General features: G+C 45.2%; 2 protein-coding genes across 2 annotated transcripts in view; one reads left to right on the top strand and one right to left on the bottom strand.

The window, feature by feature from the left end:
* The window catches only part of PHLPP1 (PH domain and leucine rich repeat protein phosphatase 1), a 164314-nt gene extending 163295 nt beyond the window's left edge, over positions 1 to 1019 (top strand). The window contains exon 18 of the transcript XR_014566282.1: positions 887 to 1019. The gene's annotated coding sequence lies outside the window, so the exon portion shown is untranslated. The remainder of the gene's footprint in view (positions 1 to 886) is intronic.
* On the bottom strand, positions 904 to 22630 carry LOC310848379 (MARVEL domain-containing protein 3-like; the record flags this gene model as incomplete). Its single annotated transcript, XM_083747418.1, has 4 exons — positions 22331 to 22630; positions 19113 to 19234; positions 15371 to 15537; positions 904 to 1595 (listed from the first exon to the last, which is right to left on the bottom strand). Exons 2-4 carry the CDS (start codon positions 19211 to 19213, stop codon positions 904 to 906), a joined length of 960 nt encoding a protein of 319 aa, XP_083603544.1. The 5' UTR covers positions 19214 to 19234; positions 22331 to 22630.
* Between the last annotated feature and the right edge of the window lie 546 nt (positions 22631 to 23176).

The following is a 23176-nucleotide window of genomic DNA, read 5'->3' as shown; positions in this document are numbered from 1 at the left end:
AATGCTGGCGGTGGGGAGCAAAGCCTTTCGGCCCCCGCCGGCCTTCCTGGACCTCTTCTGAAGGCCGGAGGGGGGCGAAAGGCTTTGCTCCCCACCGCCAGCATTTAAAAGAGGTCCCCGGAGATTTCCCTATGGGCTTCCTTCTTGCGAAGCAAGCCCATAGGGAAATTCGTCTTGCGGAACGACTCAAAAACAGAAAACTCTTTCGTCTTGCGAGGCACTGTAAAGGGCAAATCTTGGGAGGGGAGGCGAAAGCCCATTAATTAAACTTGTGATCAGTAGTATACCAATGAGCAATAGCTCCCAAAGCAGTATTCCCCCCTCCTTGTGACATTTCTTAGGCCAGACTGACTACGATTACGAATGAGCCTATAGCCAGAGACTGCATTGGGATTCTGATGAGTGGACCTGAAAGCCCACAATAGTCAAGCATTGTCATTTAGACTTGGAGCCCTCCATTCTTCCTTCTCTCTTGACCAGTGTGCTTTGTAGACCCTGGCAGCCCCTTGCTGCTTACCTGCCTTCCTTCAACCCCATTTCCTTAAGTGATCAATTTCCAACCTCTTGTAGGAAGAAGCCCTGTTTCTCCTATCAATGCAGGTGCAGTCCTGAAGCCTGTCGCAGGAAACCAGCGGTAGCATCACTGAGCCTAGTAGAAGCAGTCCTTATTAGACCAAGTCACAGCAGAGATGCAATTAGTCCATTTAAAAACAAGCCCATCGACACAGTAAGGAAATCTAGAATTACTTGCACAAACACTTCCTTTTTTGCACAAAAAATATATATATTATGCTGCCCGACTTAAAAAATGCAGTTTGGCAACTCCGATTGATGGCTAACTTTCAGCAGCAGGAAAACAATCCATTCCCAATGTGTTTCTTCACAGTGTCGTCCTAGCGTTGGCTACACCAGGGTGGCAAAGGTCCTAGCTCTGTCGATGCTTTCTGGCCTCTTGTAGGCCTTGTGCTGGTCTCCCTCACTGTAGGTCCTTTCAAGGCTGTACTGCACCTTCGCCGCCTGCCTCTGGAACTCCCGTACGCTCCGAATGGTGAGGAAACAGACCACAGTGCTTGCGAAATACAGGCAAGCCACCAGAAGGCCAAAGAGAGCCACGGAAGCATCTCCGCCTTGCACGCTGCAGTTCATGGATGTGTAGCCTCGCCTGGCATAAAGCCTCTCTCTTTTCTTGCACACCTCCGTCGCGTTGACTTGCAGGACAAAGTGGAGGTAGAGGCCCACGGCCACTATGTACGCCAGGCAAGCGAGGACGTCGAAGACGCATTCCGTGACAAGCAACCGGACCGAGAGGCGATGGATGGGCTTCCCTCCGGCGACGAGGAAGAGGATGGTAAGGCACAGCAGTGTTAGGCTGAAGGCCACGCCGCCGTAGACGCAAGGAGCTCTCATCTGGTTGAACTGCATGTCCAGGTCCCTCACCTCTTGCAACTCTACCCCTTCAAAGGGGCTGTAGGCGGAATTGATGTTGAAGGAGCCCAGGCCTCCAATGGAGGTGAAGCCAGAAATGGATGCCTGAGCTGCTCCTATGCAGACCAGCACCAAAATGTTTAGTGTGATTTCAACGAACTGCAAGATTCCTGCAGAGAAAGAGAGGGGAGAGTTAATATTCCTTGTATAAATCCATGCCTCTGAATAGTTTTGCTGCAGAAAAACTCATGTCTGTGTGTTTATTTATCGGCTATCTTTAAGTGTCAAAACCCTCCTGTAAAATAAAGGGCACAAGCAACAAATCCAGTTTGGTCAAATATTCAAGTGCAATCATGCAGACTATGATTACCGATAGATAAAAACCCACCATTTTACCGGAGCGCACAAAGGTTTCTGGGATCTGCAGGGTAGCTGTGTCTCAGGCTTGGATTGCACTCACAGCTCATTGCATGGTAAAATTGTTCCTGACCTGTACTACTAAAGTTGGAAGGGTTGTTTTATAATGGAAAACTGGCCCATATTCTAAACAAGGTAGATGTTTGGAAGATGGTTCTAGCCTAGCCTTCTCCCTGACGTAGTATGGGAGAAGAGACCTGCAATGGCATATAATTCAACTGGCTGAAGATAAGAAAAGGTGAAGGTAAAAAAAGGTAAAGGGCCCTTGGACGGTTAAGTCCAGTGAAAGGCAATTATGGGGTTGCGGCACTCATCTCACCTTCAGGTCGAGGGAGCTGGCGTTTGTCCATAGACAACTTTCCGGGTCATGTGGCCAGCAAGACTAAACCGCTTCTGGCGCAACCATGACGGAAACCAGAGCGCACAGAAACACCATTTACCTTCCTGCTGCAGCGGTACCTATTTATTTACTTGCACTGGTGTGCTTTTGAACTGCTAGGTTGGCAGGAGCTGGGACAGAGCAATGGAAGCTCGTGGGGATTCAAACCGCTGACCTTTTGATCAGCAAGCCCAAGAGGCTCAGTGGTTTAGACCTCAGCACCACCACAGCTGCTAGGTGACTATCTGGCCTCTGCTTAAAATAATCCACTGAAGGGGAGTTTGTTGCCTTCCAGGGCAGGCCGCAGAGTGGTGCTTTCTATTACAAACCATTCAGTGATACAAAACTGCACAAGCCATGGAACAGCTTCACGACATAAGACATTCTTTGTCTTGGGGTCCTTCCTACCAGACCCACGCCTGAGCCAAATCTGTAACAATAATGGTAGCTCTTGTCTAATTCGTCCATCAACAGCCAACTGCATTTAGTCATGCAATGTCTGCAGTTATCACAAGATAGCATGGCCATTTTGAAGCTCCCACCATAGGATAACCCTGTTATTTTTTTCAATGGCTAAGAAGTTTTTATGTACTTTACTCCCCCACCACCAAAAAAAGGACATGGAAGCAGCAGCATATTACAAACAAACCCAAATAAAGCAACCTAGTCTGCCACAGTTAAACACGGGAACAGGAGAGAAAACACAGAATGCACACCCGGCCACTTAAATAACATACAACTCAGGTTGGGATGTGAAAAGTAACCAATACTAAAAAGTTTTCACAAGTGTTGAAAGGAGAGAAAGCATTGAGGTGAAGCTGCCTTGTGGTTCCACCGTGTGGATGCTGCCTCTGAAAAAGCTGCTCCATATGCCCACCCACTGGTGGGCTAGAGAATAGGGTCTTCTCCAAGGATCTTGACCAGTCATAGAATCATAGTTGGAAGAGACCCTGAGGGTCATCTAGTCCAACCCCCTGCTATGCAGGAATCTCAACAGTTCCCCATCCAGTTTGAAACTTTACCAGGCCCTGCTTAGCTTTACAAATGTGCTAGCAATTTAGACTGGGAGGAGTCAGGGTATTGTGCGGGAGAAGGCAATCTTTTAAACCCCTAACAGGTTGTGACTGGGATAGTTAAAGGGACTGACTGGGCTCAGAAACAACCAGGAACCAATTTAGAGCAAATCATAGAATTGTAGAGTTGGAAGGGAGCCCAAGGGTCTGCTTGCACTGGTGTGCTTTTGAACTGCTAGGTTGGCAGGAGCAGGGACCAAGCAATGGGAGCTCACCCCGTTGCAGGGATCTGAACTGCCGACCACCTGATCGGCAAGTCCTAGGCTCTGTGGTTTAGACCACAGCACCACCCGCATCCCGTCATCAATGGTTACTAGCCATAATTGCCTATATGCTGCAAGGCTGCATGTCAGTCGCTGGTGAACAGCAACAAAAAAAGGGTTATTGCCTTCATCATCGCATGGTTGAGGGCTCCGCCCAAGGCACTGGGTTGACAACTGTAGGAGTCCAGATTAGAGTTTTAACGCTGTTATGTTTGACTTCTTGACATCTTCCAGAGTCCAGATTCTCTTAAACGAGAGTGCTCCTACCATGAAACAAGGCAAGAGGAGAGTGAAGGGGAATCAAATTAGGGCTGCTAGCTCACTGTACAGAATTTGAAGAGTCTAGTGTTGTCTGTCTGAAACACCAGGCCTTTGCAACAGCCATTGGAAGACTTTTTAGTACGAAGCTTACAATCCTCCCAGCTGCTGGAAGGGACTCAAGGCGGTTGTTGTGCCTTGCAGTGGCAGAACTTCAGTAAACCAGGATGCACAGAGGACCTTCTGAAGTCATTTCAGAACTTCTTCCAAAACAATTTTTGGTGAAGTGAATGATCTCTGCCAGGAGCTCTGAATCAGCACCCACTGGGATTCCAAGTGAGGCCAGAGTGTAAGGCCCAAATATTAAGCCATCTTTCTCCCCCAACACTGATAAAACAGGCCTTGAGTACATTTGACCTACATTATTCTGAGGAGTGTTCTTAGTGAGTTATTTTTGTACTACTGTGCCAGAAAGAGTAAATCAGCAATAGGAGTTTGGGAAGGTGCTATAAGCTTAGGCCTCCTTGCAATGCTGGTCCAACATAGGCCGGGGCTGCCTATTAAATACCTTCCAGGCCACAACACACAATCACATTACAAGGAACTCATAAGTCACTTTCAGCAGCCAGAAATATCATAACTAGACACTGGAAGGGCCTATCAGGAGTGAACATAGATCACGTATGGGAAACTGCCCTATTAGAAAAGTTAACCAACAAACTCAAACTAGCACTGGGACAAGCTACAGAGGATGCCTTCACCCCAGTGTGATTCCCCTTTATTACACACATGCAACACAACAGGGCAATGACCTATTCCTTGCAACAGCATACAAAATCAATATAACACAACCTTGGGACATACAGTAGTACCCCGGGTTAAGAACTTAATTCGTTCTGGAGGTCCGTTCTTAACCTGAAACTGTTCTTAACCTGAGGTACCACTTTAGCTAATGCACTGCTGACATGCCACCGCAAGCAATTTCTGTTCTCATCCTGAAGCAAAGTTCTTAACCCGAGGTACTATTTCTGGGTTAGAGTCTGTAACCTGAAGCGTCTGTAACCTGAAGCGTCTGTAACCCGAGGTACCACTGTACTATAAACACAACCAACCCAGCTTGGGAACCCCATACCTCTTGCAATATCAATAAAAATTAATGAATAAATAAATACACAAAGGACCTACCATGTGATGCTGACACAACCTTCCCTACACTAAGAATAGACAATAGAACAAAAGAACAATATCTCCATCAATCCCGCTTCCCCCCAACTGCAAGAAGTCTATGACAAAAATGTCTCTCACCAAATGTAAACGAACTGTGAAAAAGATTATGAACTGAAAGTGGAGACAATGGATGTACTGTTTCCTGTTTATCTGTTTGTAACAAAGAAACCCTCAATAATTTTTTTTTTAAACAACAACATTATGAACAAACCACCCTGTTGGGTAGAGTGACTGGCCGAAACTCGCCCACCGAGCTTCATGATTGAGTGGAGATTTAGCCCTGGTCTCGCAATGTCTCAACTAACACTTCCAATGTTTACACCAAACTGGCTCTTAGACCAAGTTATTTGACAGTGGATATTTTTCCATTAGATTTAGTTGCAGAAATGCAGCTTGTTACTCCAGACACAATATCTGGTGTCAAGAAAGGGTTAGGGATACGCACAATTGAAATCTTTTCCCATTAGTCTGGTATAATAAAGGCCTCTATCTTAATGTAACTATTTACCTGTTGTGCAAACCACAAACACTAGAACATTTCTGTGATGAAAATAGGGATGTCCCATTCTGTAGTGATAATTATACTATTTATACCCCACACATCTTAATTGGGTTGCACACTGGGCAGCCTCCAACATACATAAAAACATAATAAAACGTTAAACAAAAAAACCCCCTTCCCTATACAGGATTGCCTTCAGAAGGCTCAGGGTTGGATAACTCCATGTCCTCCAACAAAAATAAAGGTAAAGGTAAAGGTACCCCTGCCCGTACGGGCCAGTCTTGACAGACTCTGGGGTTGTGCGCCCATCTCACTCGAGGCCAGGGGCCAGCGCTGTCCGGAGACACTTCCGGGTCACGTGGCCAGTGTGACATCGCTGCTCTGGCGAGCCAGAGCTGCACACGGAAACGCCGTTTACCTTCCCGCCAGTAAGCGGTCCCTATTTATCTACTTGCACCCGGAGGTGCTTTCGAACTGCTAGGTTGGCAGGTGCTGGGACCGAGCAGCGGGAGCGCACCCCGCCGCAGGGATTCGAACCGCCGACCTTTCAATCGGCAAGTCCTAGGCGCTGAGGCTTTAACCCACAGCGCCACCTGCGTCCCCCCAACAAAAATAGGGACATCCTAAGGAAAAGTGGGACATTACAGGATCAAATCAGAAACCAGGATGACTTCTCTAAATCAGGGACGTCCCTGGAAAATAGGGACACTTGGTGGGTCTGCAACCAACTTAAGAGATATAACATATATTCCATTATAAAAGTGGGGGGGGGGCAAGGAACCACTACCACTGTCTTTAGAAGAGACACTCACTAAAGGTCTTGATTAATCTTCTGAATGTTGGGAGAAATGTGCCCAGGGAGACTTCACAACCTTGCAGTTTGGAAGTTGGAAAAGCCTGAGCAAAACCAGCAGAAAGTCCCTGTAAATTTGTCGTGTGGATAGCTAATTAACTCTATGCCCCTCTTTAAATGTAAAGGAAGACTCAATGGCTGCAGAAAGTAAGTTTTAAATGCAGTTATGCATAGTGCAAATAAATGACGAAGGCTTCCCTAAAGCAATACCAATTTATTACTTAGCCACTTGGGGGCAGGTTAGGATAAACAAATGTCTACCCAGAGTAACACTTTCATGCTGCATAGTTTGATCTCTTGCACCACCTAACTGCCGACTACCTGCCTTGTGTTTTGCTTCCTGTGGAGGAAGCCTCCCTTACTAGCAGGCGAGGCTCCCAAATACCTGCACGTTTGGCTGGAAAGTCTGCGCAGGTGGAATGACACAGGCAAGCAGAAGGATGTCTCCACTCAAAACTAGCCCAGAGTAAGGGGCATTTGGGTTGCAGCCTTAGTCTGGATGCAAGCTTGTGTATACTTACAGAAATGCGTAGGCGACGCCAACAGTCTGAAATGACCCAAAATACAAAACCTAGCTTCCCTGAAGGCCTGCAGAGTTTGATCAGTCGCAGAGAGATTCTTAACAAAGTGTACCACCTAGAAGTTAACTGCCAATTGTACCTGCCTTCTATTTGTGGAGGAAGCTTGCAAAACCTGTCTTTTATTTATATGAGCTGCCACAAAGTGAGAGGCGGCAGTTAGTCGCTTGGTTTGTTTTATCATATTAGGGCAATGTTTGTCTGCATACCTTCATAGATGTGCCTGAGTTCTCTACAACTGGAGCAGTGGGTATTTTTATTTTTGCATTTTAAAAAGGGAAACTTTTTTTAAAAAATCCAATCGGACTCCTCTCCTCCAGCTTAAGTTTCTACCCTCCAGGGACGCGAGTGGCGCTGTGGGTTAAACCACAGAGCCTAGGACTTGCTGATCAGAAGGTCAGCGGTTCGAATACCTGTGACGGGGTGAGCTCCCGTTGCTCGGTCCCTGCTCCTGCCCACCTAGCAGTTCAAAAGCACGTCAAAGTGCAAGTAGATAAATAGGTACCGCTCCGGTGGGAAGGTAAACGGCATTTCCGTGCGCTGCTCTGGTTCGCCAGAAGCGGCTTAGTCATGCTGGCCACATGACCTGGAAGCTGTACGCCAGCTCCCTTGACCAATAAAGCGAGATGAGTGCCACAACCCCAGAGTCGGCCACGACTGGACCTAACGGTCAGGGGTCCCCTTACCTTTCTAAGTATAGACCAGGTTCCACTGCCTTAAGATGCTGTTTTTTTATTATATGCTTGAGTCCAAAACAGAGGTTCTGGGTAGACGGGTCTGTAGGAATGTCAGGGTGCTAATATTACGGAGAGGGGCAGGTCCTCAGCCCGTGTCCCTGTTGATCCTCCTTAGTTGCTTGGCAATACTTGCAAACACCTATACAATACTGTTGTCGCAAAGCAGTAACGAAAATGTAAGCCAAGTTTGATGTACTTACTATATTATTATTGTATATAGCACACTGGGAGGGGGATTTTTCCACTCTAAAACAGCCATGTGAGTAAGGCTAAAGTAAGCATTCTAGCTAAATGCAAACCTAGCTGACACAAGGTATGTGCTGTTGCACGCGACTGAGGTCATCTCCCAAACATCCCGCTCCTCCATCGTGGCCCTCAATGGGCTTATTGGATCCCTTGGGACAGAGGTGACTTGGCCACTGTTCTCCATGCTCTGGTAGCCTCCAGGCTGGACTATCCCAATGCACTCTTCGCAGGGCTGCCCCTGAAAACTTTTCAGAAGCTTCAACTGGTCCAAAATGCAGCTGCCGGATTATTGGCTGCTCACATAACCCCTGTTTTGAAACAGCCTACACTGATGGCCAGTGCATTTCACATTATGTAAGGTTTAAGGAAAATCTTAAAAATAAATTGTAGGAGAGCGGTAAGGGATGTGAGGCTACCATAGCAACCAGCCAGCGTGTTGCCCTATCTTACTTCTTTGAGCCTCAGGTGAGAGGAAATGTGGTTCGGTTTCTCTTTTACCTGGAGTCCCAAGAGTTATGGGGTCTCCTCGATTTCTTCCACTCTGACTCTTTGTCCCTGCCTCTTCTCACATTCCTGTAACTTTTCTCCCAAGGCCGATTCCCCAAAGAGGGCAACACAAAACCGTGAACAGCCTCCCTTACTAGCAGGCAAGGCTTCCATCTACCTGCACGTTTAGCCAGAAAGTCTGTGCAGGTGAAGCAAGCAGAAGGATGTCTCCACTCAAAACTAGGCCAGACTAAGGGGCATTTGGATTGCAGCCTTAGTCCGGATCCAAGCTTATGTCAGCTGTATTCTTACAGAAATGCTTACGGATCCCAAGCAATCTGAAATGACCTAAAATACAAGACCCTGAAGGTTACAGAATCCAACGGAGGGATTCTTTGCTCCTCCAGCTCGAAGTGAGTTCAACTAAGGCCTAAGAATGCCATAACAATAGTTCCAATATTCACCCCACAGCGATTTCTATCAGTATCAAAATACTTGCCCGATTCATCAGAGAGAAGTAACAAAGATGCTGTGTGCTCTGAGAAGTGGAAGTTAGAGGATTTTAAAGGAAAACCCGAAAGCGCTGAAGCTGTGGTCCTGAGGGAGGGACCCCAGAGGAGCAGTGCTCAAAAAGGAATGAAGGAAACAATATTTATTTATTTTCACAGTATCCTGGCTTTCCTCAAAAGACCTAAAGGCAGCATTCATGGGTCTCACTCTTGCTCAAAGCACTTTCTTCACTGGAATTGAAAAAAGAAAATAAATTCTGCGTCCAAGAGCCCTTTCAATTCCCTTTAAAAAAGCAGCTAGTTGAATTATCTTTTTGCCCCGAACACTGTACTGGGATGAAGGGGTGTGTGTTCAATGGAATACAAGATAGGAGAAGGTTGCAGAAATCTAGGAAAGGGATGTTCAGGGCATGGACCATGGTTTTTGCTGAGAAGATGGGAGAGGAAGAGCCGTATTTCTGCAGCTTTGTAAAGGGAGAAGGGGCATAAATCAGCAACAAAGGGAATGCAGGAGACAAAGGGTAGAAAGCTAACGCTACATGCCTGTGAGATACAGAACTGTGAAAGTTATTTATTTGTTGTTGTTGTCGTCATCAACAACAACAACATTCCCATACCTTCCATAACCATCTAGTACCCTATGAGGGTGGATCACAAATTAAACAAAACAAGGGAAGAAGCACAGCATGTATATATAAAAAGCTTTCTACATGCAGGGAAATATCTCCTGAATTACATATACAGATTTGCTAGCATCTTTCCCTAACTCCATTAAAAAACAAAACAAAACAAAACCCATAAACGCAGATACATGCATATAGTATTTATATGCACAGTTCATTCTCATATATTTCCCAGTCACAGAATTTGATTATTTTTTTTAAGGCAGAGATGTGGTTAGTTTTGACACAGCACCTCGATCCCAAAAATAAGGATGCACTTCTTCTTAGGGCAGTTGACCTCTGTTCCAGTTCCTTTAAGATTCTGATTAAATGTTCTGGTTGTTAAGCGGGGGGAAGAGTAGCTTTCAGACACACATGAATTTATGCTGGTTTATTAATGCATGAGCATATCCCGGGGGAAGGAGGGGGGAATCACTTTATAGCTATATCCTAATTTTATTTGCTGATGGGATTCAATTTAGTCACTTGCTAATTTGCAAATGGGAAGTGCCCTTGTTGGGGGCACACAGGTGACACTGAAGACGGAAGGCAGGGAACAGCCGTGGTCAAGGAAGCAAGGTACTTGCTTTGTGAAGAAAGAATGGCAAGGAAGCTGGCACATGTTTGTGAGTGAATAATCTGGAACTGCCCAATGGAGGAGCATTTTTTGTATTATTATTATTATTATTAACAACAGCAGCAGCAACAACAACAACAACAACAACAACAACAACAACAACAACAACAACAGGAGATTGAACCTGCAAGGAAGGTCTTCAACAACAACAACAACAACAACAACAACAACAACAACAACAACAACAACAACAACAGGAGACTGAACCTGCAAGGAAGGTCTTCCCCCAAGTCATTTCACCTGGGGCATTCACACAACAGAATTATTCTATACACATTTATTTAAACTCAAGTTCCATTGAATTCAATGACACTTACTCTCAGGTAAGCAGACACAGAACCGTAGCCTCAGAATCTGATAATGCCTGAAGAACCGACTATACATTTATTTGGCTAATGTTCTGCAAAATGCCATCCTATTTTAGAGTTTAGCTCTCTCTGCAATCCTTTTCTAGACCAACTTTTACTCTGAAATCTCTTTCAAGCTCACAATATTCCCTTAAGGCAATCCCCCCCTTTCTGTCAAACTGTTGAAAGAGTTCCATTTATTCTTGCCTTCCACCTATAAAGCACACTCAAGTTTGTGCTCATTCTATCAAAAAGAGGTTCTCCGAGTAAACATAATTGACATATGCTTGACTTTACAAAACTATTAATCTCTCTCTCGGTAGATCTAGTTGTTCAAACATGGAAAGCAATGCACCATTTAAAACACATACCTATCTGTAGACTGAAATAGCTAAAAATGGTACTGAAAAACAGCAAGACCACTTCATCAAGTCCAGAGATCCACCTCTAATCTCTGGTCTCTAGACCTCTAATAAGCTCTAGGCATACCAGTGATGGAAAAAATTACTAGGTATTTTACTATGGCAGATGAATTCATATTAACCACAAAGAAGTCTTCTTACCCATTTGATATGTGATTATATCCACAGGGAGAGCTATTTATTAGGTAGATGGATAATGCGGATTCACAGCACAATTCTATATATGTGTGCTCAGAAGTTAGTCCCATGTACTGCAGCCTACGACAAACATCACATTTCTGTAAGGTCATGAGAATGTGATAATGCTTACCAAATCAGATAACTCCTCTCTGGTTGCAGCTGCTCTCCAATGACATTAAGGGTGCTTCCAGGAGACAGGTGTTTGATATTGCAGACAATGTATTTTATCAGATTTTCCACATAACGGGAAAATCCGGATTGGGGAAGGAAAGACAGGCTGGTATTTTGATACCAATAACATTGTGAGGATGCTGAAAAAAACTTCCATGCAAGAGGAGCACTGGTCCCACAATCCACATCTGTCTGGAAGCACCCCAAGCAGTCACCATATCGCAAAAGATTGCCAAATCCACACTGCAACTGCTTTTTGTTCTGCTTCAGGGCCTGGTAGGTCTAATATAGACATTCATTCATAAATACTCAGAGGCGTTGTCCTCCCCAGCTGGTTGGAATTTCTAGGAATCTGATCCACTGCATTCTTAATATTTGATAGCGAAAAAGAAGCCTGCTCGTTTACTTTCACCCCACCTTGTCCACTCTCCAGAAAGTGAGGAAAAAAGAGGAGAAGCTACCATCTACCTCTACCCCGCAGTAAAAACACCTTATGGGTCTTTCTTTAAAGCTTAATATTTGCACAGGCACGGCCCTGTCATTGGATAGAGTGAGGCATCTTCCCCAGGCAGTTGATGTTGGGTGCCACGAGGGCAGTACATTTAAGTAGTTATTTAATTTATTAATGCTGCATTGTTACTGCTAGCAAGGGGTGTGGGGGAGAGGGTTTTGTGTATTTTTTTTTTTTTAATTGCATCAGGTGCCAGAATACAGTGGTACCTCGAGTTACATACGCTTCAGGTTACATACGCTTCAGGTTACAGACTCCGCTAACCCAGAAATACTGCTTCAGGTTAAGAACTTTGCTTCAGGATGAGTACAGAAATCGTGCTCTGGTGGCACGGCAGCGGCCGCAGGAGGCCCCATTAGCTAAAGTGGTGCTTCAGGTTAAGAACAGTTTCAGGTTAAGAACGGACCTCCGGAATGAATTAAGTACTTAACCCGAGGTACCACTGTAACTCAATTGATCTTGGGGGTGTAGGTGCCATTTGCCTCAGGCAGCAAAATTTATTTTTTTTCCTCCTCATTCTTTTTTATTAGTTATTTCCAAAAAGAACACAAGGTAACACACAAATACAAAGAAAATACACAGAAAAGAAAAATTAAAAATAATAAACAGCAATTATCATTTCCATATCATCCATAACATAGTTGTCTCTTACGGGGCTTCCTTCAGCCTGTCCGTAAATCATTCGAAGCAATAAATAAAATTACACGTTTCATTACTTATATTGTCATTATACCGATTCCTAATTCCTGTTTGCTTTGCACAATAACTCTTAGTCTTTCACAGTGCGTCTCTAAATCCCTTTAGCGTTATTTGCCCTTCACTAATACATTCCAGATAATCTACATACTTTTCCCAATCTTTGGTGAACACTTGGTCTCTTATGTATCTAACTTTTCCTGTTAATCTATCCAACTCTGCGTAATCCGACAACTTAGATCTCCACTCCTCCACCGTTGGGGTTTCCCGTAGTTTCCACTTCTGGGCTAATACTACCCTTGCTGCCGTAACCGCATAGTATACCAATCTGCGATCTTCCTTTTTTATCTCTTGTCCTAATATCCCTAGAAGAAAGATTTCTGGTTTCTTTATGAACGTGTACTTTAATATCTTCTTCAATTCAGTGTGTACTTTCTCCCAAAATTGTTTCACCCTTCTGCACTCCCACCACATATGGTAGAAGGAGCCCTCTATGTCTTTACATCTCCAGCACTTATTATCCACCTTATACATTTTTGATAATTTCATGGGTGTCAAGTACCACCTATAAAACATCTTCATGACGTTTTCCCTTATCGAAGTACACGCCGTAAAGTTTACCCCCTCCTTCCAAAGTTTCTCCCAATCCTCAAACTGTATACTATGACCTATATCCCTTGACCAATGGATCATCACCGATTTGACTTCCTCATCGCCTAAATTCCAGTCCAACAACATCCTATATATCTTAGATATAATTTTCACTTTATTGTTTATTATTTCTGTCTGGAATTTTGAGTCTTTATCTGCATAGCCTCTTTCTTTGATATCTCTACTAAACATCTGATTCACCTGATGGTGATGTAGCCAATCGTAAACATGTTCCTTTGTTTGCTCATACAGTTTTAGCTTCCATTTCCCTTCAACCTTAGTTAGTAGCTGATCATAAGTTGCCCAATTGCTTCTCATATTAATGGTTTTTGTACTCATTACTTCGAGAGGTGAAAGCCAATGTGGTGTTTTCGGCTCTAACAGATTTTGATATCTTTCCCAAACTTCGATTAGCGGCCCTCTAAAAATGTGATTCGCAAACCCCTTGTGTTCTTTCCTTTTGTTCTTCCATAAGTACGCGTGCCAGCCGAATCTATTATCGAAGCCCTCTAAGTCGAGCAGCTCCGTATTCACCAATTTTACCCATTCTTTTATCCAACATAGGCATGATGCCTCATAGTACAGTTTCAGATCCGGCAGGGCAAAGCCCCCTCTTTCCTTTACGTCTGTCAGTAATTTAAACTGAATTCTGGGTTTTTTGCCCTCAGGCAGCAAAATTTATTGGGCAGGCCCTGGTATTGGATGATCGCAAGGCAACTAACATCAAGTAAGATAAATATGTTCTTTTAAAAAAAGTTGACCACAACTTCTGAGGACCCAAGAGAGAGCTTGATTGGGCTGGGGTGGGGGTGGGGCAGGATACAGAAAACAGCTTGAAATTCTCTTTAGTTTCCTCCTGCCAAGTGAACATGCTGGGTAGAAGCCAAGCCTAGAAGCCTTTTTAGTTGGCAGTTCCATTGAACAAATGGAACTCACTTGTAAATAAATACGCCCAAGACTGGGCAGCTATTGCTTCCCTTGAGAAGATCAAAGGGGAGAATTTTGGGAGAGGGCAAGAAATAATGCCCAAATGTCTGTAATAAGCTCAGAATGAGCTGCAGGAAACTTCACTTTGCTATATAGCTCGAGATGCCTTGATGTCACATAACATTAACGGACTGACAAGGAAAGAGTAGCCACACACAAAAAAGGCCGACATTCAGCTGCTGCCGGAAGCTGAACTTCCCTTTGGCTGAGGTGAAACTTCAAAAAGGGCCAAGGGAGTGGAAGGCTGGAATTTAAGGCATGAACTAAAAATAACTGTCAAAATCCAAAGCTGAAATGCCTCTAGTGAGATATTTAAAATAGTCATATGAGGTGAATTTTGTAAGAGACTCATGATAATTTATTTTGCTGAGGTGCATGGTGGAGAATCAGTATCCTAAAGGTTCTCTCAAGCTTACAACTCGTGACACAATCTCATAAACCGTGTTGTGTGCTGAGAAGAAAACACAAGTCACGAAATGATGAAATCTGACTACTGTGCTGGAAACTGAATGTTGAGTAAATTCAGCTGTGTGTAATCCAAGGTAAGCATTTAAAGGTGTGCATCATAGCTTCAGACTGAGCACCTGTCTCCAAGCAATGGAGCCAAACACACAACACTGTTAAAAAACAGACTGTGATGGCCAAGGTAACATTCTCCATTGCCTTTACAACTTTTGCCTAGGAGTTTGGCACAGGGGACACATACTGTTATTTAATCCCAAGAAATGAAATTGGCCGTGTATCATGATTACCATCCTTTCAGCAAGGGCACTGAAATATGTAGTCATGCTGGATTCTCCAAATAATGGAAAAAAACTGAAACATTTGACTCCCTGGGGTCACTGAAGATGTATGTGAAAACCTGCGGCTCTTCAAACCTTTATCAATGACTATTTGATATGCTAGGAGATTGCTAGCCAGGTGTGGCCAGTAAGTGCCCCCATTTGTTATAAAATTGGATTTGGCTGCAAGCTGTGAATTTAAATTACTTGATCTCCTCCTGTTCTTTGTTCTGCCTGAGGAAGAGTTCAGGGAAAGCTGAAACCTCTTATTCTTTCTGCTCCCCCAACAAAAGACCCACTTGTACTCCTCTTTAAACAACTCTGTGGATCAAAGGATGCGATTGAGTAGAATAAGACAAATGTTTGCATACCTCTTCTTGAACACAGGTTTGAGCACTTCTCAGAAAAAGTCTCTTTTCGAGGATAAAACAATGGTGGTGAAGAATCAACATATTCCTGAGCTGTTCCTGGGTTGTTTTGGTGAGGGTCTGCAAAAGCTGTGGGATAGCTAGGATTTTCCGTTGTTCCTTCTGGTGACCTACAGGTGGAGAAGGATAAAGAACTGATACCTTAAGCATCGCCTTCTTAAAACTTATTTTACTTAAAAGTGATTTCTACGCCACTTTTCAAGGTCATAGATTCTCCCATATGTTCCTTCCCACCAAATACTCTCTTTATTGTTTGAAACCCTGCTCTGGAATCCTCTGCTGTCCAACACCGAGAGGACAGCAGCAAAGAGCAGGGACACCTCAGTGATGGCACCACACTGTGGAATGCCCTTTCAGTGGAGATTTGGCACACCCGAACACTTCTTATGGTTTTAAATAGTGAAAAAGGTAAAAGGCCCCTAGAGTGACTATGGGGTTGCAGCGCTCATCTCGCTTTCAGGCTGAAGGAGCCAGCATTTGTCCACACACAGCTTTCTGGGCATGACTAAACCGCTTCTGGCACAACAGAACACCATGACGGAAACCAGAGCGCACAGAAATGCCATTTACCTTCCCACCTCAGTGGTACCTATTTATCTACTTGCACTGGCGTGCTTTCAAATTGTTAGGTTGGCAGAAGCTGGGACAGAGCAACCGGAGCCCCCATTGCGTGGATTCAAACTGCCAACTTCCTGATCAGCAAGCCAAATAGGTTCAGTGGTTTAGACCACACCACCACCCGTGTCCCCTTTTAAATAGTGGCAGGCAACCCCTAACCCACCTAATTAGGGCTGATACACCCTATTTGGGCTTTGAGGCCATAGTTTGCAAGCCATGCCCTGCAAACATGTCAGGTGTGGGTCAGCTGATGACAGCTCCCTGCTGAAAGATGAGTTTGCAGGCATTGCTGATAAGTGGTACCTGTAAATTCTTGTTTCTTTGCAAGCACTGACAATTGGTTGATCCCCTGCCCTTGCAAAGAGCTATGCCTTTGCTTGCATGGTTTGATTTAAAATGCTTCGAATGACATGATGTTGATGTCAGGTTATTGACAAGCAGGTGACCCCACCCACCTGTCAAAATATAATATGGGACTTGGAGGGGGCTGAACCACCTGGCCTGCTTGTCTGGAAGCTGTTCTTCATCCTAGATTATGAGCATTTGGGTAATTTAAGAAGATCTTCAGCAGAAAAAAATTGTCTCTACTTGTTATGAATATGTAAAGGCTATTTCCTTTTTGTATGTCTTCACTTTGGTTTTGGGTTTTAACACTGAATATTAACAAGGCTCTGTGCATGGGGGGGGGGAGTTCCCCATTATTTAAAAGGTAACATTAACAGCATTTAAGCTCCTATCATGCTTGCCCTTGGTCATATAGGTTACTAAAGGTAAAAGGTAAAGGGACCCCAGACCATTAGGTCCAGTTGTGACCGACTCTGGGGTTGCGGCACTCATCTCACTACAGCTTCCGGGTCATGTGGCCAGCATGACTAAGCCGCTTCTGGCGAACCAGAGCAGCTCATGGAAACGGCGTTTACCTTCCCGCAAGAGTGGTACCTATTTATCTACTTGCACTTTGACGTGCTTTCTAACTGCTAGGTGGGCAGGAGCTGGGACCGAACAATGGGAGCTCACCCCATCACAGGGATTCAAACTGCCGACCTTCTGATCAGCAAGCCCTAGGCTCAGTGGTTTAGACCACAGCACCACCCGCATCCCTACATATAGGTTACTACAGCCCTGCAAACTTGTTTTCAAAGTTTACTGAATTACTAACCTTAACACTGCCAGACTGTTATTGGCTTTTGCTTAATGTTCTTTGTATTTCTTATTTTAATTATTATTCCAACCCTAAGCCATCATTTATTCACTCAATTAGATTTTCCAGTCCTAGCATCTTTTGCATTCATCTGTTCTCATTGGCAGAATTACAAGTACACCAATGCAACTGTAATCAGCAGACATTAATTACCGTGGTCCTGCATACGAGCTACACTGTCACCAATTAGAAGCGTCGCCCACTTTGCCGCTAGCTTTTCTCTTCTAATGAATATGATCCTATAGGAACAAATTAATCAATTGGCTGTAGGCATAGGTGCCAAGATGTTAAAGTCTGGCAGGCCAGTAACCCTTCCTCCCCACCTCCTTGACCTTTAGGTTTTGTGTTTTGTGCACTGAACAGCTGTGCAACATAAGCTGTGTGATTTATAAGTCTTTCTACTAAACAGAGAGCAGTCCTTTGGACACCAGCAATGAAGCTGCCTCTTTTAAACAAGCCACATGCCAGAAAATAAGATGCTCCAGAAAGTAAGAGTGACGGTGATCACAAATGTGAGCTCTGTCCCAACAACAATGGTGGTTGGCTGTATTTCCAGAGCAAAGAGAGTTCCTGGAAGACTTTGAAATTGCCTCATTTAAACGCTTGGGCGCTCTCTCTCTCTCTCGCTCTCTCTCTCTCTCTCTATATATATATACAGTGGTAAAGGTAAGGGGACCCCTGCCCATTAGGTCCAGATGTGACTGACTCTGGGGTTGCAGCGCTCATCTCGCTTTATTGGCCGAGGAAGCCAGCGTACAGCTTCCAGGTCGTGTGGCCAGCATGACTAAGCCGCTTCTGGCGAACCAGAGCAGCGCACGGAAACGCCATTTACCTTCCCGCCAGAGTGGTACCTATTTATCTACTTGCACTTTGACGTGCTTTTGAAGTGCTAGGTTGGCAGGAGCAGGGACCGAGCAACGGGAGTTCACCCCATCACGGGGATTCGAACCGCTGACCTTCTGATCGGCAAGTCCTAGGCTTTGTGTTTTAACCCACAGCGCCACCCGCGTCCATATACAGTGGTACCTCGGGTTAAGTACTTAAATCCGTTCCAGAGGTCCATTCTTAACCTGAAACTGTTTTTAACCTGAAGCACCACTTTAGCTAATGGGGCCTCCTGCTGCTGCCATGCCACCGGAGCACGATTTCCGTTCTCATCCTGAAGCAAAGTTCTTAACCCGAGGTACTATTTCTGGGTTAGCAGAGTCTGTAACCTGAAGCGTATGTAACCCGAGGTACCACTGTATTAAAATAAAATATAAATATATTAAAAAGTCTAATGCTTTAGAATAATGCAGCCTCAGTGGATTGTAAATAGAGGGAGGGCATACATATTTATAATTCAGTGTTCCTCCCCTCCCTCATGGAAGGAGACTATTTACATCTAAATGGATGCTCATGTGAATGTTAAGAAGCCAGCAAAATATAGCCATGACTTTGTATTGTGTTGCATTGGAATGTTCTCAAATGGCTCAGCCACTCCTTTATAAGAAGGAAGCAAAAAATACAAGTGAGTGCCAATTTATGTGTGTGCAGAGGAGCGCAGCCTCAGTCACCTTCGTTCATAACAATGGCATCCTTTCCCAGTACGCAGAACTATTATAATGTCATGCATGGAAAGATACTGGAATGAGTTGTTACTCCCTGTCCCCATGGTGACGCCTTTTCTGGCTTGGATATCACCCATGAAGACAGCTCCATCTGCACTACTCTTAACAAACTACAACTCCCAGGATACTTTGGGGGAAAGCCACGGCTGTTTAAAGTGGCATGATGGACCCCAAAAAGTAGGAGAAATATGGCATACTGTGCATTATTTGGCTCCCTGCTTCCTGACTGTGTCCCGTTTTCATTTTTTAAACTTACCTTCCATTTGAAGGATACGGTTTCCTATTTCTTTCTTCAATATATCGGCTCTCCCTCTGTCTGTAATCTGTATTGTGATGAGGTCTCTCTGAGTGAGCCATCTTCTGCCTCGCTGAAGTTGTCTGCAGGTACAGAAAACAAAAAATCTATTGATTCAGTTTGCTGAATGACTAGCGTTTGCAAAACAAAATTACATTTATTAGTAACGAAGACAAAGGAGGTATATGTAGGGGTGGGGAGAATTCTATGTAAGCAAACTACAACTGTAGTCTTTTTAAAGCTTGTGGTGTCATATGTTAGCAGAGGACCTACCAAGCCCTCAAAGGTAAAAAACCACAACCCTCATATAGGCTGAAGCTGTGAAAGTTAGGAAAACACTAATGGGGGAAAAATGAGAGAAATACTAAAAACAAATGGAGGGGAAAATCCTGTTTTATTTTAAAGCATCAGCAAAACCCATACAGTGGTACCTCAGGTTAAGAACTTAATTCGTTCTGGAGGTCTGTTCTTAACCTGAAGCACCACTTTAGCTAATGGGGCCTCCTGCTGCCGCCGGAGCCCGATTTCTGTTCTCATCCTGAAGCAAAGTTCTTAACCCGAGGTTCTATTTCTGGGTTAGCAGAGTTTGTAACCTGAAGCGTATGTAACCCGAGGTACCACTGTACATGGGAACGAAATGAATAGAGAGCTCTATACCCAGTTCAAAAATCATTCATTTAAAATGTGGAACCATCAAAAACAATTATAAAAACTAGCGTATTTTTCCGTGTATAAGATGACCCCATGTATAAGACGACCCCTATTTTTTTAAAACCCAAAATTAAGAAATTAAGTTGTTTAGCTTTTTGGGGGGCTAGGGGAGGTCACTTCCGCCAATCACTCACCTGCCTGCCTGCCACTGCCAATCACTTGCTACAGCCACTGAAGACTGCACACCTTGCTGCAGCCGCCAATTGCCTGCCCACTCACTGCCACCAACAGCCCACCCACCCACTTGCCGCAGCCACAGCCAATCACCAGCAGGCCTTGCCACAGCCACCAACCCCCTGCCCAATCGCCGCTGCCAAATTCCTGCTTGCTGCTGCCATTAATGTCCCTCCTCTGCATTCACTATCCGTGTATAAGACAACATCCTATTTTTGCCTTCTTTTTTTTTTTTGGCAAAAAGCATCGTCTTATACATGGAAAAATACGGTAATTCCCAGAAATGCAGCTTCTTTAATTCTGTACACACACCACCCCCGGAAAGTACAGCTCACCACCAGTTTACTTTCTTCAGCACAGCCAGCTAAAATCTTCTACAGACTGGTTCATACACTGGTTCATATACAAGACATACGTAACAATGTTGCAGTTGTCAAAACCTATTTCTCATGGGCTCCACCAGGCAGAGGGCCTTCTTGGTCCTGGCACCCACCCTGTGGAACGCCTTCCCATCAGATGTTAAGGAGAGGAGTAATTATATAACATTTAGGAAACATGTGAAGGCAGCTCTGTACAGGGAAGCTTTTTAAGGCTTAATGTTTTACTATGTTTTTATATATGCTGGAAGATGCCCAGAGTGGCTGGGGCAACCCAGTCAGATGGGTGGGGTATAAATAATAAATCATCATCATCATCATCATCACCACATGGGGAGTTAAAGCCTGCTGTGCTTGCTGCTGCAGAAACTAAGGAATTGTTTGTTTTGGGGTTTTCCATTTGTAACAAAAAGCATGCGCACTGTATCAGGGTAGTTCATGGGTAAGCAAACTAAGGCCCGGGGGCCGGATCCAGCCCAATCACCTTCTAAATCTGGCCCCTCAGTCCTGAAATCAGCATGTTTTTTACATGAGTAGAATGTGTGCTTTTATTTAAAATGCATCTCTGGGTTATTTGTGGAGCATAAGTTTGCTGACCCCTGGGTAGTTGGGTAGAAGGGAGTTGGGTGGAGGAGCCAGGATTCCAATCAATGAAGTCTTCTTCCAGCCACTCCTGTTGTCACAGATCACTGTCTTGCTTTATACCCCTCAGACGGACAGATTTCACCCAAGGGCCTTTGTTATGGAGCTGCGGCTTTAAGCAAGGGCTCAGGTTCAAAAATGCCCAATTGTGGCAAGAAAATAGGAAGCTGCTAATTATACAGAATCAGACCAGGGGTCCGTGTAAGGCTAAGTCAATTCTGTCGAAGCTGATCGGCAGTGATGCTCCAAGATCAGTTCCTGGATATTGAACTTGGGACCTTTTTCTGCACTGACCTATGGCCCTTCCCCCAATGATGGGAGAAGCTGCCTTCTTCCTTCTACGCAAGAGCTCCAGGAATGCTGCCCTGCCCTGCACCTGGCAGTTCGGACTGCAGGCTACTCTTTTCACCCCCATCCAGTCTGCAAATAGACTTCTTTGCAAAGTTGGATTTGCTGAGTTTCAAGAGCGGGGAAAAAAGCATCCAGATTTTTTGGGGGGGAGGGAGCTGCTCTCTCCTTCTCATTCTCTGCAATCCAAAAGCCTACCCAAAACTCCCCAAAAAACTCTACCCATTTGCAGCAAGAGGAGGCACAATATTTAAACAGATCCCCGTTGTGTGGACAGAGTGAGGTGTCAGGTGTCTATTGACGTGCGTAGGGCTGCTACCTTTGCTGTGGCAAAATACAGGACAGGGCGGGGTGGTTGGGGGGGGCGATTCCCCCCCCAAAAAAATCTGATTCTGAAGTGACTTCAAAGCAATCCATTACAATCTATCGCAGCCTAACAGGATGGGCGTGGGTGTAGCCAAGGGGGAGCAATAAAAATACTAAATTAACAGAGGTTCTAACCCTCCCCCTAGCAGAAGACTGTACCCCCCCCCAAACAAAAACCTGCCTCCCTTAATGTCCTTTTTTATGGGGGATTTTTACCCGTGATCTCCCCCCCCCCCAAAAAAAACCCCTCAACTAATTTTGGGAGCGATCTCCTTTATATATAGAGGGGGGGAGAGAGAGAGTGTTTGGAGAGGACCCCTAACTTGGCAGAGATTGAAAGAGAGATTCAGAAACACAATACTGTTATCGACGCAGGACGTAGCATTTCACACTGAAATACAGGTGGCAACCTTAGTAGCGGGGAGGAGGCCGGCATGAAACCCCAGAACCTCAAACTGGGCGGGAATTGGCAAAGAGTTTGTGGACCACCAGCCCTCCTGCTCGGAAGCCACACTATATTTATTGGTTTTGGCGTTTATCTCCCATTTCCCTTGGACTCACCTCTGCGCTGGCAAGAGAGTCCTCTGCAAGGCCCTCCCAACAAGCCCAGGCGCTCAGGACCTTTGCGCCGTTGCTGGAGGCACGTCGGAAGAGAATTCGGGCTCGAAGTGGGCGCAGGAGTCTCCTCTGTTTCCTCCCGAGAGGCTCTCCGGAGACCAGCAGGGCGGCATTTCCTTGTTTTCTATTTGTGTGTGAGAAAGAAAAGGGGAGCGAGAGAGAAAGAAAGGAAGGAGGGCGGCGGAGGGGGGGAAGGAGAGCGCGCGCAGGTAGGACTCGCCCGGGTCCCGCCCCTCGGCTCTTCTTCTTCTTCTTCCTCAGAGGAGAGGCGGGTTTCGCTTGGCGCCGCCCGGAGTTTCACCGGCTCTCGAAGGCCAGAGGAGTGACCTGCGGAACCTGAGGGCAGCAGCGGGAGGGGACGGGCCCAGGAGGACGGAATGGCGCGGCCGCCGCCGCCGCCTCCACGCGCTCTGAGGGGCGAGGGCGCGCGCGGGTGGCGGCGGGGAAATCAGCCCCGGGAAAGGGAGCAGGTGCAGCAAAAGGGCGAGGCTCCTGTGGAGAAGGAGGGTTTGAAAGAAAGGCAATGCAAGGTGCCCGAACGTGGCCCTCTGAGAAAGAGAGAGAGAGGTCTGAGGGTGAAAAAGCGAAGAGTTGATTTATGAATCCTGTGGAACGCCCTCCCACCAGATGTCTGACTACCAGACTTTTAGAAGACACCTGAAGGCAGCACTGTTTAGGGAAGCTTTTCATGTTTGATGCATTACTGTATTTTAATATTTTGTTGAAAGCCGCCCAGAGTGGCTAGGGAAGCCCAGCCAGATGGGCGGATTATAAATAATAAATTATTAT

The sequence above is a fragment of the Podarcis gaigeae genome (assembly GCF_964106915.1).
Source record: "Podarcis gaigeae genome assembly, chromosome: 7".
NCBI classification, from domain to species: Eukaryota; Metazoa; Chordata; class Lepidosauria; order Squamata; family Lacertidae; genus Podarcis; species Podarcis gaigeae.
This window is presented reverse-complemented; position numbering and strand designations above follow the sequence as displayed.